The sequence below is a fragment of the Amblyomma mixtum genome, chromosome 2, assembly GCF_055824585.1.
Source record: "Amblyomma mixtum isolate Tamu chromosome 2, ASM5582458v1, whole genome shotgun sequence".
In the NCBI taxonomy this organism is placed as follows: domain Eukaryota; kingdom Metazoa; phylum Arthropoda; class Arachnida; order Ixodida; family Ixodidae; genus Amblyomma; species Amblyomma mixtum.
In genome coordinates this window covers 41,924,239-41,937,501 of record NC_143013.1, presented here as the reverse complement: position 1 = coordinate 41,937,501, position 13,263 = coordinate 41,924,239, and the positions used below count along the sequence as shown (strand labels likewise).

The 13,263-nt window shown below is 48.5% G+C and overlaps 1 protein-coding gene across 3 annotated transcripts in view; it reads left to right on the top strand.

Annotated features, from left to right (window-relative positions):
* The window catches only part of LOC149359118 (cell adhesion molecule Dscam1-like), a 128,697-nt gene extending 115,917 nt beyond the window's left edge, over positions 1–12,780 (top strand). For 2 of the 3 annotated variants that reach the window (XM_089571351.1, XM_089571349.1), the window contains exons 10-15: positions 350–587; positions 1,108–1,200; positions 2,231–2,419; positions 3,079–3,255; positions 4,422–4,714; positions 6,115–6,336. In XM_089571351.1, the coding sequence (XP_089427477.1) occupies positions 350–587; positions 1,108–1,200; positions 2,231–2,419; positions 3,079–3,255; positions 4,422–4,714; positions 6,115–6,198 (1,074 nt within the window). In that variant the 3' untranslated portion in view covers positions 6,199–6,336. Of the gene's footprint in view, positions 1–349; positions 588–1,107; positions 1,201–2,230; positions 2,420–3,078; positions 3,256–4,421; positions 4,815–6,114 lie in introns of all 3 variants that reach the window. The other variant, XM_089571352.1, reaches the window with a different exon arrangement.
* Positions 12,781–13,263: the final 483 nt, after the last annotated feature.

The window sequence follows — 13,263 nt, the reverse complement described above, 5'->3', positions numbered from 1 at the left end:
CTGACGTTGTTGTCTGCATGTCTCCAAATAAGAATCTTCCATATGGTTTGCGACACGACTGTTTTTTGTTCGTCCAGCCTGAGAAATGACACAGTAATATATATAATAAATGATGTCCAACGCCAACGCGAAACAATGCAAGGGTTTCGGAGTATGGCCAAGGCGCATGTGCTGGAGGTTGGGTTCTTTTCTTTCCAAGACAGAGGCCACTATGGGTTTGGGGAGAGTATCAAAAACAGGGCGGCAGTATCGCCTAGGAAGGAAGCAGTCGTGGAATAAGGAATGACGGCGAAGATGGAAAAGCGGGCGGCTTCGACGGCAGCTGTACGTCCTTCGCCCCTCTCGCCAGGCGCCCCCCAAGGAACAGTGGAACGGCCACCTGTTGGGCTACTACATCGGCTACCGCAGTCGCGGCTCGGAGGAGCCGTACAGCTACCAGTCGATGCTTGTCACCGACCAGCCCGAGGAGGAGCACCTTTTGTCGGGCCTGAAGAGGGCCACTGAGTACAGCATCGTGGTCAAGGCGTACAACGCGGCCGGTTCCGGTCCGGACTCCCAGGAGGTCTTCGCCAGGACCGCGGACTCCGGTACGCTGAATGCTTCTCTCATCGTTAGAACTGCTATTACGAGAGCGTTCGGACGAGCAGGAAGATATCGTACGGGGTCTAGGTGGGCGGGACGGATACAGAGCAGCCCGACTTTTGAGCCCAGGAGCAATTTCACTCTGGCTCCATTTTGCACCGTTCAAGAGAGAACGCTTGTTTGAGATTGGTACATTTTATTTTTTTTAAAATGGCTAGCCCAAGAATTGTATTTCGCTGAAAAATAGGTGTGATCCTGCATCTTTGTGGAGGCCGGATATAAACAGTGTCAGCGACATTGTCAGAAAAGAGAAAGCAGCTTCACGAACTAAAAGCAACATGGGAACAATTCGTACAGGTTAGAGTTAATAAGAGAACTGGTCGGAATCGTCGCATTCACGCTGCAAAAATACAACAATTACCGCACGTTACTTGTTGAAATTCCAGTGCACATTTCTGTGGGAACAGGGGAGGAAGAGTGGCTCTATTGGGTCTCGTGCTATGTAGGTCGTATTTCTCATTGCAGAGCCACCGCTGCCGCCACGACTGTGGCTCGAGTCCCACGACCGCTTCTTCATCGTCGTTCATTGGCAGCAGCCTCCGGGACCACCTGTCACCCGTCAGTACCGATTTGGTCGCAGTACGGCGCAGTGCCTCCGCTACCGCCTGGTGCTTTTTCTGACGCAGCTGTTTCAATATATATACTGAATTCTGTGAGCTGCATAGTTCACCGACGTGTTTTGTTGAGCAGGAACGAAATCGAAAACGCATATATTAATGTGTAGATATCTAAACACTGGAATATTCTGTAGTGCTGTCGATCCCACGGTTAGTCATTAGGACAAATAGAGCAGCCTAACACTTAGCGTAGGAAATTTGCTAGTGCTTAACTAGCGTAATATGGCACAAGGCAGCAAATTCGATAGTGGCACAAAAACCCATTTCCAAATGGCAGTTTAATTTAGTGGCGATATCGCGCTAACTTATGCTGATACCGCGTACACAGAACGGGAAAAGACGAAGCACGTACTTTCAGCTGAGTTTATTGGATATGATGTGGCGTTCTATACGGAACCACATCCTATCCAATAAACTCAGTTGAAAGCACGCGCTTCGTCTGTTCCTGATATGTGTATATGGTATCTGCATAAGTTAGCGCTATATCTGCACTATGCAGCACCAACTAGCCCCCGCTCTTGCCTTGTTAGTTGAATTTGTTTTGTTCGAGCTTGAGCTTCCATTTTCAGTTTTATTCTTTTCTGATATCGGGAAATGGTCTGATTATGCCATTTTTGATTTGCTTCCATTATATTTTTTTCGCATAATTGATGGCCATAGCTCCGGATTAAGTTTGAATGGTGCACCTAATTATCAGTAGGCAAGTCTCTTTGCATTACGCCTTCAGGAAACTGTGGCTGCCGCAGCCGGGACCACCATGGCGGGCCCTCACCGGCAGGCTAATAGAAACTATATTGTTTTTTGTGGTTGATACATTAAGGACTTCTTTAGTGAGGTTTTTCTTCCATTCCGCTGCTGTACTGCGCACGTAATGATCCTGGCCTGCCGGCGTTGAACGCGATTCAGTCAACTGTGGCGCCGATCGCGTTACGTCATGTGAACCGTGACCACGTTGTTCGGCCGGCGCGCAGACTACATCATGTCGTACCGGGAGGAGAACGGTCCGTGGCGCGAGCTCACCGTGCCGCAGGCAGACAACTCCAAGTACACGCTGTCCGGCCTGCGGGAGGCCACCCGCTACCAGATCTACCTGCAGGCGGCGGGAGAGGGCTCCACCAGCGCCCCCAGCGAGACCATCACCGTGCTCACCGAAGGCGGAGGTGAGCCACGGGGCTTCTGGCGCAAGGCCATGCGCACGCTTTCATCTCATTGCGATGGCATTAGAAGCCTCATCGGGAAGCAAATGTGTCGTCGGAAGCTGACTTCGCTGCTTGGCTGGACGTAAGTGACGTCACCAGACCGGTAGTGGCGTCTTTTCCGGTATCAACAGCTGCTAATGCTGTAGCATTGTCAACACATAATGGAATTAGGTGTCCCTGCGAATCTTTTTATGAATGGGCCTCGCACTCACGGACATCACTTTGGGTAAACGACTGGTTACAGCGCCAGTGGAAATGACATTCAGAAGTTCTTTTACGGTGAACTCCCAATGACTAATGTAATGGCTTGCGCCACTCAAGCTGTGGTGGCGGACCGCGTAGCCGTCTCTGTCCGGGGAGCGAGCTTAAAATTACGATTTAATTGTTTTTTCTGGATTGTTACGATCTAGCTGCGGATTAACAGGAAAGCGCAAGGTTGTTTAATGTTGCAGAAAATTTCAAGAAACGGCTCCCTCCCTATCGTACAAGACGTTCATCTTGTGCACAGCGAGGTTCGTCTGAGATAATTTTGCGAGCATAAAGTTGAAGAAATGACAGAAAGGACTCGGAGAACAGTTGGGCGGGCCTTTTGCGAGAGACTGCGGCTTCGTGTCTTGCAGCGCTTTCGGACGCATCCATGCCTGCCCCGCACGGAAGCCAGAGCCGCGAACTTCCGGTCTACTTCCGGCTGTCGGTGGTGGCACCGGCAGCCGCGTCGCTCACCATCATCGTACTCGTCATTGCCGGGGCCTGCCTCTTCGTGAGCCACGAGAAGCGGAAGTACAAGAACATCATCGGTGAGTGGGCGCGCGCATGCGCCGTGCACTGGTGTGACTCACTTGCAGCGTCGCAAAACGAGACTCGTCATTCGGGCAGTGTTGTTGGAAAGAAATAACAGTCTAACTTCCAGAGACAGCTGAGCCTCGAAAGAATTAATTGTAATTTAAAGTATATGTGCTTCATCTTTGCTGCCCTTGAAAATTACGGCCACAAGGCCACAATATCTTTTATATTCTTTTGTTTCTGTATATCTCGCGCTCCTTGCTAAATGCGTTTAGATTTAAGAAAGCTGTGTACGAACGTATCAAGCCGCCTCGCAACGTTGTCAAAAACTTTGTGCTTTTCACTTCGTTTCAAATGCAAGCCACCAAAACAGTGATCGCCCGCTTAGAACCTGCATTTCTTCGTGATTTCAGAGAATGTTAATTCTTACCACCTAAATAAAAAAGAACTCAGCTTAGAGTTCGAAAAAGTAAATACCGGCCCAAAAACGGTACAGAGCCATCAAGACATGGAAACAACGCTGAGTCGATGTTCGCGGTACTCATGCACTTTCTGGCGCCAGGTGCCAATAGGCCGAACTAAACGCTTTTTTTTTACACCTTTTTCTTTGTTATTTGAAGTTGTCTCAACTGCCGCCGCATGAAGTGCAGTGTGTTTCACTTGTTTGGGAGAATCACGGTTATTTGGAAATAATGTTCTGTTAAGACGTTTCAGAAGGTACAGTGGTGATCACCGATATTGTGAGCATGGGCACCGCTCCTGATGTCGTGTGCACGTATCTTTAGTGTTGCCACGTCACAGAGACGCCCGTGCGTCGTCTGTTGTAGTACCGCTTCATCTGCTACGTGTTCACTCTTGATACCGGCGAATGTTTCCTGAATATGGCAGCAGAGTATCGCGAGAGCAACGAAAAGGGCGCGCGCTCACGCGTTCACGTTAAAGGTGACCACCACTGTACGCCAGTCTTGGGCTGCCTGAATCTCACAAGGGTAGTCACGCGAGGTTGTTGGTTGTTCGTGGTTACAAAGTAGCGCAAAGGGCGAGGAAAAAGACACTTAGCGCCGCGTGGGTCTGCTTTGTGTATTTGTCCTTGTCATTTGCACCGTTTTTAGAATATATTAGGCTTTTCCAGGAGGAACTGTCGGAGCTTCATACGTGCGTCGTCTTTTCGCTCGAGCAGTGCCCCCGCTGAAGCCAGTCAAGTCCGGCACGTACGTGAGTGGGGCCGCAAGCCTCGGGCGTCCACAGAGCCAGCGTTACGTGGACGTGGACCAGCGACTGGGCCCTCCGCGGACGCCTCGGCACGCCGACGGCGAGCGAGGGCCCGGCTCGTGCCGGCCGCTGCTGGGCTCGGCCATCCCGCAGTACCCGGCGCCGTACGCGACGTTGCCGCTGCGCTGCCCGGGGGCGGCCGCCGACGGTCCGTCGCCCTCGCGGCTCACGCGTAACGCCAAGGGAGCGTCCCTGTCCCAGGTACGTGTCCCGCAGGAGCCTTGGGACGCGCCGCGCTCAGGCGTCTGGTGCGACATCTGGGCGTCTATGACGCTCACCGCCGGCGGCAGTGTGCGCTTGAGTAAGGCCCTCGACGTCGTCTCTGCCTGCCTCTTGCCTGCCTGCCCCTCTATCGCTTCATTATCACGCGTGCTGGCGGCCCAACAGCTGTGTACCTTTTAACCCCCGAAAAGGAGTAAAGCTGTCCGATTATAAGCAGGTTTCGTGCATAGCGCCTTCAAACGCAGTCATCCTCACTGTGCTCTGTCCATGACTCAGCAAAGACCATCGTACCGGTCACCTATGGTTTTGCTACCCCTGCAGTGAGCAGGGAGTTTGTATTCAGATCTCCAAGAATAAGGCTGGCATACTGAGTTCGGCAGATAAGTCCATGTAGTTAACCGAAGGACCGCACGAAGATAGGATGATAGGTGATAAGACTGGGAGACTATAGCGCTAAAGATAAATGCATTTTCATGCGCCAGTTGTACTTCACGGGAACAGGCTCTGTTCTGAATATGATATACAGTTGTTGCCAACTCTCCTCAGCAGACGAGTGAAACGAACGTCGCGACGTCGGCCTCAGGACAGCGTTGCGCCGTTTCAGGAGTTAAAAGTATTAGAGTGCCGAAGCAGCCGCGGGCTCACTGTGCGCCAATATATAAGCTCGCGTGAAGCTAGGCCGCGCCCGTTTTTTGCTGATCGCAACCCGCTTGTTGTCTCGTCTGGTGACTTCTTTCTCTGTGTGTATGTCTCTGTCTCTCTCTTTCTCTTGCTGCCTCTTTCTCTCTGTCCATCTTCCGTCTTTCCCGTTTACCCTTGTTTCTCTCGAGGAACAGAAGAGGATGCGGTTGCACGTACGTTTTTTATTTGTCTCATTTCTTTTATCTTTGTTTCGGAAGGGCTGTTCTTTGCGTTTCGAGTGAAGGATGGCGTCAGAGGCATCGCTCACATTCGTCAGACGTGGCAATGAGCTAGAAGCCACTTTTTTTTTCAATTTTCGTGCCACATAAGTCGAGGTTGCAGGCTATCGACGTCAGTAGGCGTCAATTATAAATACCCGGTGGCTATTTTAGACAACGCCCAAACACCTGAAACAATTTCAAAACTCGAAAAAAAAAAAAAGCTCGCAAAAGAGCGCCAGTGAAGCAGAAGCGATCGAGGCGTGCTGAGAAACACCATCCTCCGTCGAACTCAAAGTGTCTTGCACATGCCTTTACCGGCCTTTTACTTTCTGTTCCTAGTGCCTTGCGCGTTACTACTTGTTTGAACGCAAAGCGCATGCCCTGTATAGAGAGAGAACAGAAAAAAGTGCCAGAACCCGAGCACCTGGGGACGAGTCACATTTTCCCGCGCGCGTTCCTCTCTGTTCTGGCCACCAGGACATTCTGGACAGGGACGGCCAGTGCCAGGGCAACATCATCGAGGAGGCGGCAGAGATCCACCACTACGACATCGCAGCCTAGAGGCGGTGACTTGTGGCGACCTGAGTGCAATCGAACTGTGCGTGGAGGACTGGAAGCAGAAGCAGCAGCTTCAAGGACAGGCGACGAAGGTGGCGGAGGACGGCGGGAAGCGAGGGGTGAAAGACGACGACCGCAACGGAGAGAAGGCGAACGACTCCGTGGAAGCGCCCTCAGGCCTCGAGCTCAACTCATCAGCGTACAAACCGGACGCGGACCCTAGTTCCTCACAGGCCAACAACAATATGGCCGTCGCTTTCGAACTGAACCTCTGAAACGAAGCACTGCGAGCGACCCCGTTCTTTTCCTTGGTTTCCGTTTCCCGATCCCCCATCGATCGTCGTCATATGAACCAACCTGTGTAGTGTGTATATGACCGTAGTGCGGGCACGCATGTGTTCTAGTGTGTGTGTTTTTCGCCTATCCAAGAACCTTCGTTCGGACACCATGTCTGTTGAGCCCATCGTTCGCCGACCGCGCTTACGTGTGTTTCCGTACGTATAGCTTTCGCGTCAGCATGTAGAAACACCATTACCCCTCCCCCAACTTCTTCTGCATCCAACCTACATTGCCCTTCGTTTTTGTCTGTTAGAGTTTTTTCTACGTGCGATTACGATCGACTAGCATGAGATTTTGTGATCCTCTTCACTCGGCAAGATGCGTGTAGCAAGCGGACGCGTCACCGACAGTCTTTGGGATCATGACGAGGCAGTGTTGCGAATGCAATGCGCAATCTTTCCCTCTGACACTCAGTTCTACGCATGATCGAATCTCGGCGGAAGAAAACGTACTACTCCCACGGGAACGCCTCCCACGGGCCTTTGATGTATTGCAATAGATTTTTTTTTTTCTCTGACACTTAACATAATCTTTATTACCTGATGCATTCACGAAAAAAAAAGCTGTTCTGCCTTATTTGAGCAGGCATTTGAATTATGTTATTGCAGTATCCAATTAAGAAAAAGGCGTTACGAACAGTAACATATTGTGCAGGTTAAAGAAGCCCTTTATATTGACTTCTATTGTTAACGTTAGACTAGATATGCATGCAACCAAGAAACATTCCAAACGAAATCGACAATCGGAACGTCAGGTGTCGCTTTTTTTGTTTGTACATACTTCGTTGTTTTATGTTCATCTCGCAGCCAATTTCGTAATATGAGCTAAGCTGCGAAATCATCATCGCTAATGCCCTGCTACATAGAACTTCTGTTTTTTGATATAGTGCGCTGTAATTCTGTGATATTGAGTAGGTATTTATGAAAAAGAAAAAAACGTTTTGTTTGTTGTGTTGTGCACTAAGTGTCTGTTGTTTGTGCATCTTTTTAGCGTTTTTGTTTCAGGTGTCCAAAGAAGCGAATTTAGTCATGTAAAGCATCTCAAATGTATTACCTTTGTCTGGCTTTGGGCCTCCGTTGATAAAGGAGGCGTATGCACGCGCTACAGCGCTAAAAATTGGCTGATTAACCTTCAAGTAGGCACCAATGAAGCAACCTCGACGAAAACAAACAGGTTTCTTTACTGTCAGGGTGAATCCCGTGTAATTCATGCTATAAGATGCACACTCTGCGGTAGTTTTTGTGCTGAAGTACTAAGTCATTTCGTTCAGTTATTCATTATGTAAAGCGAAAGAAGAATGTTAGCACATGCCTGGAGGAGCAAAAAGAAAATTTTCTGTCTACGCATAACATGGAAATAAGGAGTGTAGCGGGTACACGGGCATCTTCGATGACCGCAGCGCCTCCTTTCAGACCAAGCCTGCATGCCTGAGCTACACGTTTCTTTTTTTTTTCTGCAGCCGCCGCGGTTTATAAGCGTGTTTCCCAAGTAGTATATTTCACAGTATTCGTCTACCATCTCATGCTTTGCTGCGCAACAAAAACGTAAAGAACATATCCCAGACGAGTTATCCAAAAGTCGTTTCCGGCATACGATTCACAAGATTCCAATACCCCTAGTGAAAAAACAATTGGCGGTACCTCCGTGAGCGTGCGGAACTTCTCGTACCACTTCGGCAGTTTATATCTTTTGCCGAATTCTTTGCCCTCACTTCATATTTTCACTCCATATCTTTATAAACTGCCATGACAGCCCTTGATAAACTGGTTTACGCTTGTGCTTGCATTATATTTGCTTACGGGGAAGCTAAATTGCCTGTGACGCAGCGTTGCCTCAGTTACTTTCCTTCGCGTTACATCACGTGTCCGTAGATAAGACGCGAGCGTCATAACGATTCGGTACTGAGTTAGCAAAAGCGGTTTGAATGCATTGCTCCAGTTCTATAGGTTGCAGATGTGATTATAAATTAGCTGCGCAGTGAAACCTGTACACTCTATGTGCAGGCCTAGCTTCAGCTGCTTGTAAATCCTGTCAGCTTCTACGCGCCAACCCGTCACCCCTCATAGCTGTATTAACCGTAGGAGAGCGGCTTTATCTATAGGCGGTAAAAGGACGGGGAGCTCAACGCAATCTACGCGCGGATTTCCTCTCTCCCTCAACTGAATTATGGTGCTCCGAAATGAAACCGGGGTTGCAAGACTTTCAGCTTAGTTGCTTTCTGTTGCTTTACCCTCGTCATAACGTAGTCTCTTGTACAACCCCGTACCGATGGTGCTGGGAACATGCCGTTACACTGTACTGTAACTTGGCTGTTCCACAACCAAATGAGTCTCGTTTATAAACTTAGTTTTGGTTATTTGGTTCCACGGTGTTGGATCCTCTGATAACGCATCTTTTCTGCGGCACTTGTAAGACCATGCGATAAGCGTTCTGTGCGCGAGCTCTTTTACTTGGAGCCGAGCGCCTACTATCGGGGGCGAATAAAATGCGAACAGAAGAAGGAGAAGATTAGTTCAAAGAGGTTCAGTACTTCTGGCCACTCTTTGAAACCGCGAAGACGAACCCCACTTGCATTCATTCTTCTTCGGTTACCTTTTTGGCGTTTTTTTTTTCGATTTTAATTCCCCCGTTCGAATTTGATCTATCTCTGATAGTACTTGCGCAGTGTGAAATGATTAAAAAAGTGAGTCACAATATGTGGTCTATAACCAAGGTATCCCTCACGCACCGCCTTTTGGAAGTGTCGTAGGGTACATTGCTAGCTTCGGTGATCAGAATTTACAGCCCATTTTCCGTGTATTGTACTCGCTGTACACGAGGTACAGTAGTCATCTAGGCACGGTCAAGGATTCACAGAGAAAGAGCAGCGTGGCTTGCGCTTCCAACGAGAGGGAGTCCGGTGTCTTGGATTCGGTATTTCCAGAGTAGCAGGTCAGGTAAGGAGAGTAACAAGTATACCCAGCCCACTTTCAGCCCTCTGCATAAGATTCGTGTTCTGAAGAGAAAATACTAAAGTTGCACATTCAGCTGGGGAAGGAACAACCCTAGAAATGAGTACGCATAATTGAACAGAGGTCTAACATTCAGTTACGATGCCGTGTATCAGAAGATTCGTGAAACGTGTAGAAGTTAGGAGACCTGCATCGAAGGGATAAAGTAAGCTAAATGAGAAATTCGTTCTTCAGCTCACCGTGGTCATTGTTCAATAAGCAGACGTGAATGCATTGCGAGAATTATGAATTCGGGCGCACAGACTTTTCGATGAAACGGCACGGTAGATGCCGGCAGATTTGGATGTTGCTTTTGGTAAGCAGTGGAACTGTCACATGACATGAGTGCATGATTCTTGCAAACTTATTGTTCGAGCTCTAATAATATGTGTGCATCAAGTGTGTGTGCGTATATAGAGTGAGTGACCGCCATGTGTTGGTCGGATGTCGGCTCAGGGCGCAGAAATGGTCACGTGGTGTGAATATTCGCAGAGCGAACGAAAGGCGCACTGGTTTAAGCTTTGGTGCCGTTGTGCTTGTTTGAACACTGTTTTCTTAGAGATGTAATGAACATGTCTGCTTGACGATGCACCTTTGTTCTCTTGAGTACGTATACGCGTCACGTGACTCGCTCTGCCCCCTTTCACGGCAGCCTAGTCGCCTCGCCGGCGAAGTCATTATTACTCTGAATTGTGAGTGTAGGCCGCGTACGGGATTCTAGTCTAGCAAACATGTTGCGCAGAAAACACACCGTTGTACACCCGCAGGTGAATGTCCTCGCTGTCTGTAGAATAGTGGCGAAGGTGTATCAGGTGCTGGAAGACGTGGGAACGGAAACGGTTGTTGCAAGCCGAGCTCGCTGAGCCAACACCACCTAGACAATACTAGGTGGTATTGGCTGAGTTTAATTCGGCGCTGTAAGAAGCAGGAATGCACCTCACCCTCCGCACGACGACTTAGCAGCAACAAGATACGGTACCTGAAAAGCTTTTAGATCATATCAGCTCTAGACTGACAGATGCTCACTGACGATATGGCCGAGGAGACTGAATCGACGTGCCAGCTTTTGATAGTGGCCGTTTTTGGTGAACGGAAATAAAACCACGGCGTGGATATGTTACCGCAGACGAATAGGTTGGCAAGGCGACGTACTGGAAAGATCAAAGGATGTGCAGAATAAAGGCTGCAGACGCACAAGAGTGCCATGAACACATTTCTCTTGAAGCTACAACAATAGACGCCCCAAATAAGGATTACTACCAAGATCGTCGTAGCGCTGATGTCTTGAAGTTGGTTAAATTTAAGCTTTATTGAGAAGGATGGCGCGCGAAATATGAAAAAAAGGAATTTGTCGGTCATCGAGATAGCTGCTTCTTTCGTCGATTCGTTTAACTGGGCATATACACGCACGTTACGTTTTCTACGAGCCCAGATGAACTTATGGCAGCGGAACGGAACGACGCATGTTACAACAGGCCCTTGTGTGTGTAATTCGTTGGTTTTTACGCGTGCGTATCGAGATGGGTTGTGTATGTGTGTTAACACCATCTCCCGAAGGTAATTTTTTAAGCGCAGCTCCTCCGACGATTAGCCTGCTCTTGTCTACATCGCAATCAACATTCTCGTGCGGGTTGTGGGCTTTATTATGATTTCTAGTGTCGCTTATTTTTTTGCTTTGCTCGAAGCTCTGAAAGGCCGCTCGGGTAAGCGTTGCTTTTGACTCGAACAAGGAACGCCGTCGAGTCAAGAGTCTACAGAATTCGATGTTTTATGCAATGCTAGTCCATCTTTGTAAACACATGAATAATGTTTGACGCAAAATTATAAGACTTCTGCACTTAGCGTGCAAGACAGTCTTAGTGCTAAACTTCCTTTCATGGGCCGAGCTCAGCTCATGACTTCAAGCTGCCACTAACTCTGCGATATTCTACACTCGCACTCTAGATGCAAATAGCGACTACCATCAATGTATGTCAAGCGAACCTTTACACTGAGTGGTTCTACCTTCAGCCGCTGCGATAATATGGTCTTTGCATCGCACACAAGAAAAAAATAAGCAGTTGTACTCAAACGAAAAAAAAAAAACAAAACAAAGCCTATAGTGGCACCGTGATGTACTCGTGCTGAACCGTAGCTCTCTAAGAGCGCGACATTAGCCGACAGTAGCGATTCGCTTTCCGCCGAGCGGAGATATCCACACCCTGCCTGCGCCCTATTCAGAGGCACACTCTAAAGAGTAGGGAGTAGAAAGGGAGTATAAGCTGTCCTCTAGCGCGAACCCTTTATAAAAAAGGAGTGCGCTAGAGGACAACTTACTCCTTTACTACACCCGTATAGGTGTATTCGTGTTTAGAGTGCAGTGCGGGCAGCTGGAGTGCCAAAAGAAATTACATCGTTTTCATCAGACCACATGTTCCATTATAGCGATTCTATGAAAAAGGAAGGTAATTAGGAGCCTCCCACAAAACAACCCTCTCACGCCCTGAGCAGGCTGACACAAAATCGATACGCACGTATCCCGCACCCCACATGTTCCACATCCTCGCGCTTGTGATGAGTCTTGTTGCAAATCTGTCGTCTCGTCCATGGTGCAACTTCGTGGGTTAGACTTCGGCGCTGTGTGTAGAACCTTTAGTATGCATAGTAGCGGTAACTGTCTCACACTGACTTTTGTAGCAAAAAAAAAAAAGTGTGTTCAACAAGCCAAGTTGGGAACATTATCTAGACTGAAACGCAGAAATAACGAAAGGTAAATTTTCCTTCCTCCCTGAACCACGGATGCTGCGTAGAGGTATATACCAGTGTATCGCGACCGCAAAACGATGGCTCCTTGAGCACTGCCGCTCCTGCGTGTCGCATTGAAACCGTTTTCAGGTTCACGGTAAGGAGGCCGAGAACCTGAAATCGATAGCAAATCGACAGTTTGTGAATCGATAGCAAGTGGTGTGTGTGTGCATACTTTTCTTGGACGACATTTTAGTCACTACACAATAACAAGGCGCGTGTTATATATGCCTTTCTAATCTAGGCTTTCTGTAAATACATACTATAAACCTATAGCGTAAGCAGCACTGCTCACGCCGACCCGGGCGACTAAGAGCAGCGTTTCAGTCTTGTGCGTGATACCTCGTTTCGCGGTCTGTCTGACAGCGTCGTTCTCGGTATAAGCAACAACAACAACAAAGTCACCAGCGAAGTGTGGATGTACAAAATGCTGTTTTATAAAATTTACATTAAAGGTTTCGCAAACCTGCAAGTGTGGTCGATCTTGTCTCTGCGGGACCGCAAGAACCTTGGCGGGCAGCGCATCCCGTCACAATGTGCCGGAGTATTAGCCACTCGTCTGACACCGTGCTGCTCGTCTCGCCAATAAGGTAGTCAAGTTGTAATACCGTTTGCAGGGTAGAAATGATAGCATGTTAAAATGAAACAACCTCAGTTAAATACCAGCTCGCTGGCGAAGCAAAGGCCAGCTTTGTTATGCCAAAAAACGAAATGTGTTCAGAGCTGAGTTGCCTCTCAGCCGCGATATTCTAATGGGAACAAATTCAGTCTTGGAAAAACGACAGAACACATATACCGCAGCGCTGCTTCGCTGAGAGTCGCTGGCTTCATTCATTTCATGTTTCGCAAGAAAGAGTCGAATGATTACAGAAGAATACATTACGAGACACTCTGCTGAATGCAGTTAAATTGGAGTTCGATGACTCCAAAAGTGGTGGATGCATGCGAGGCTCCT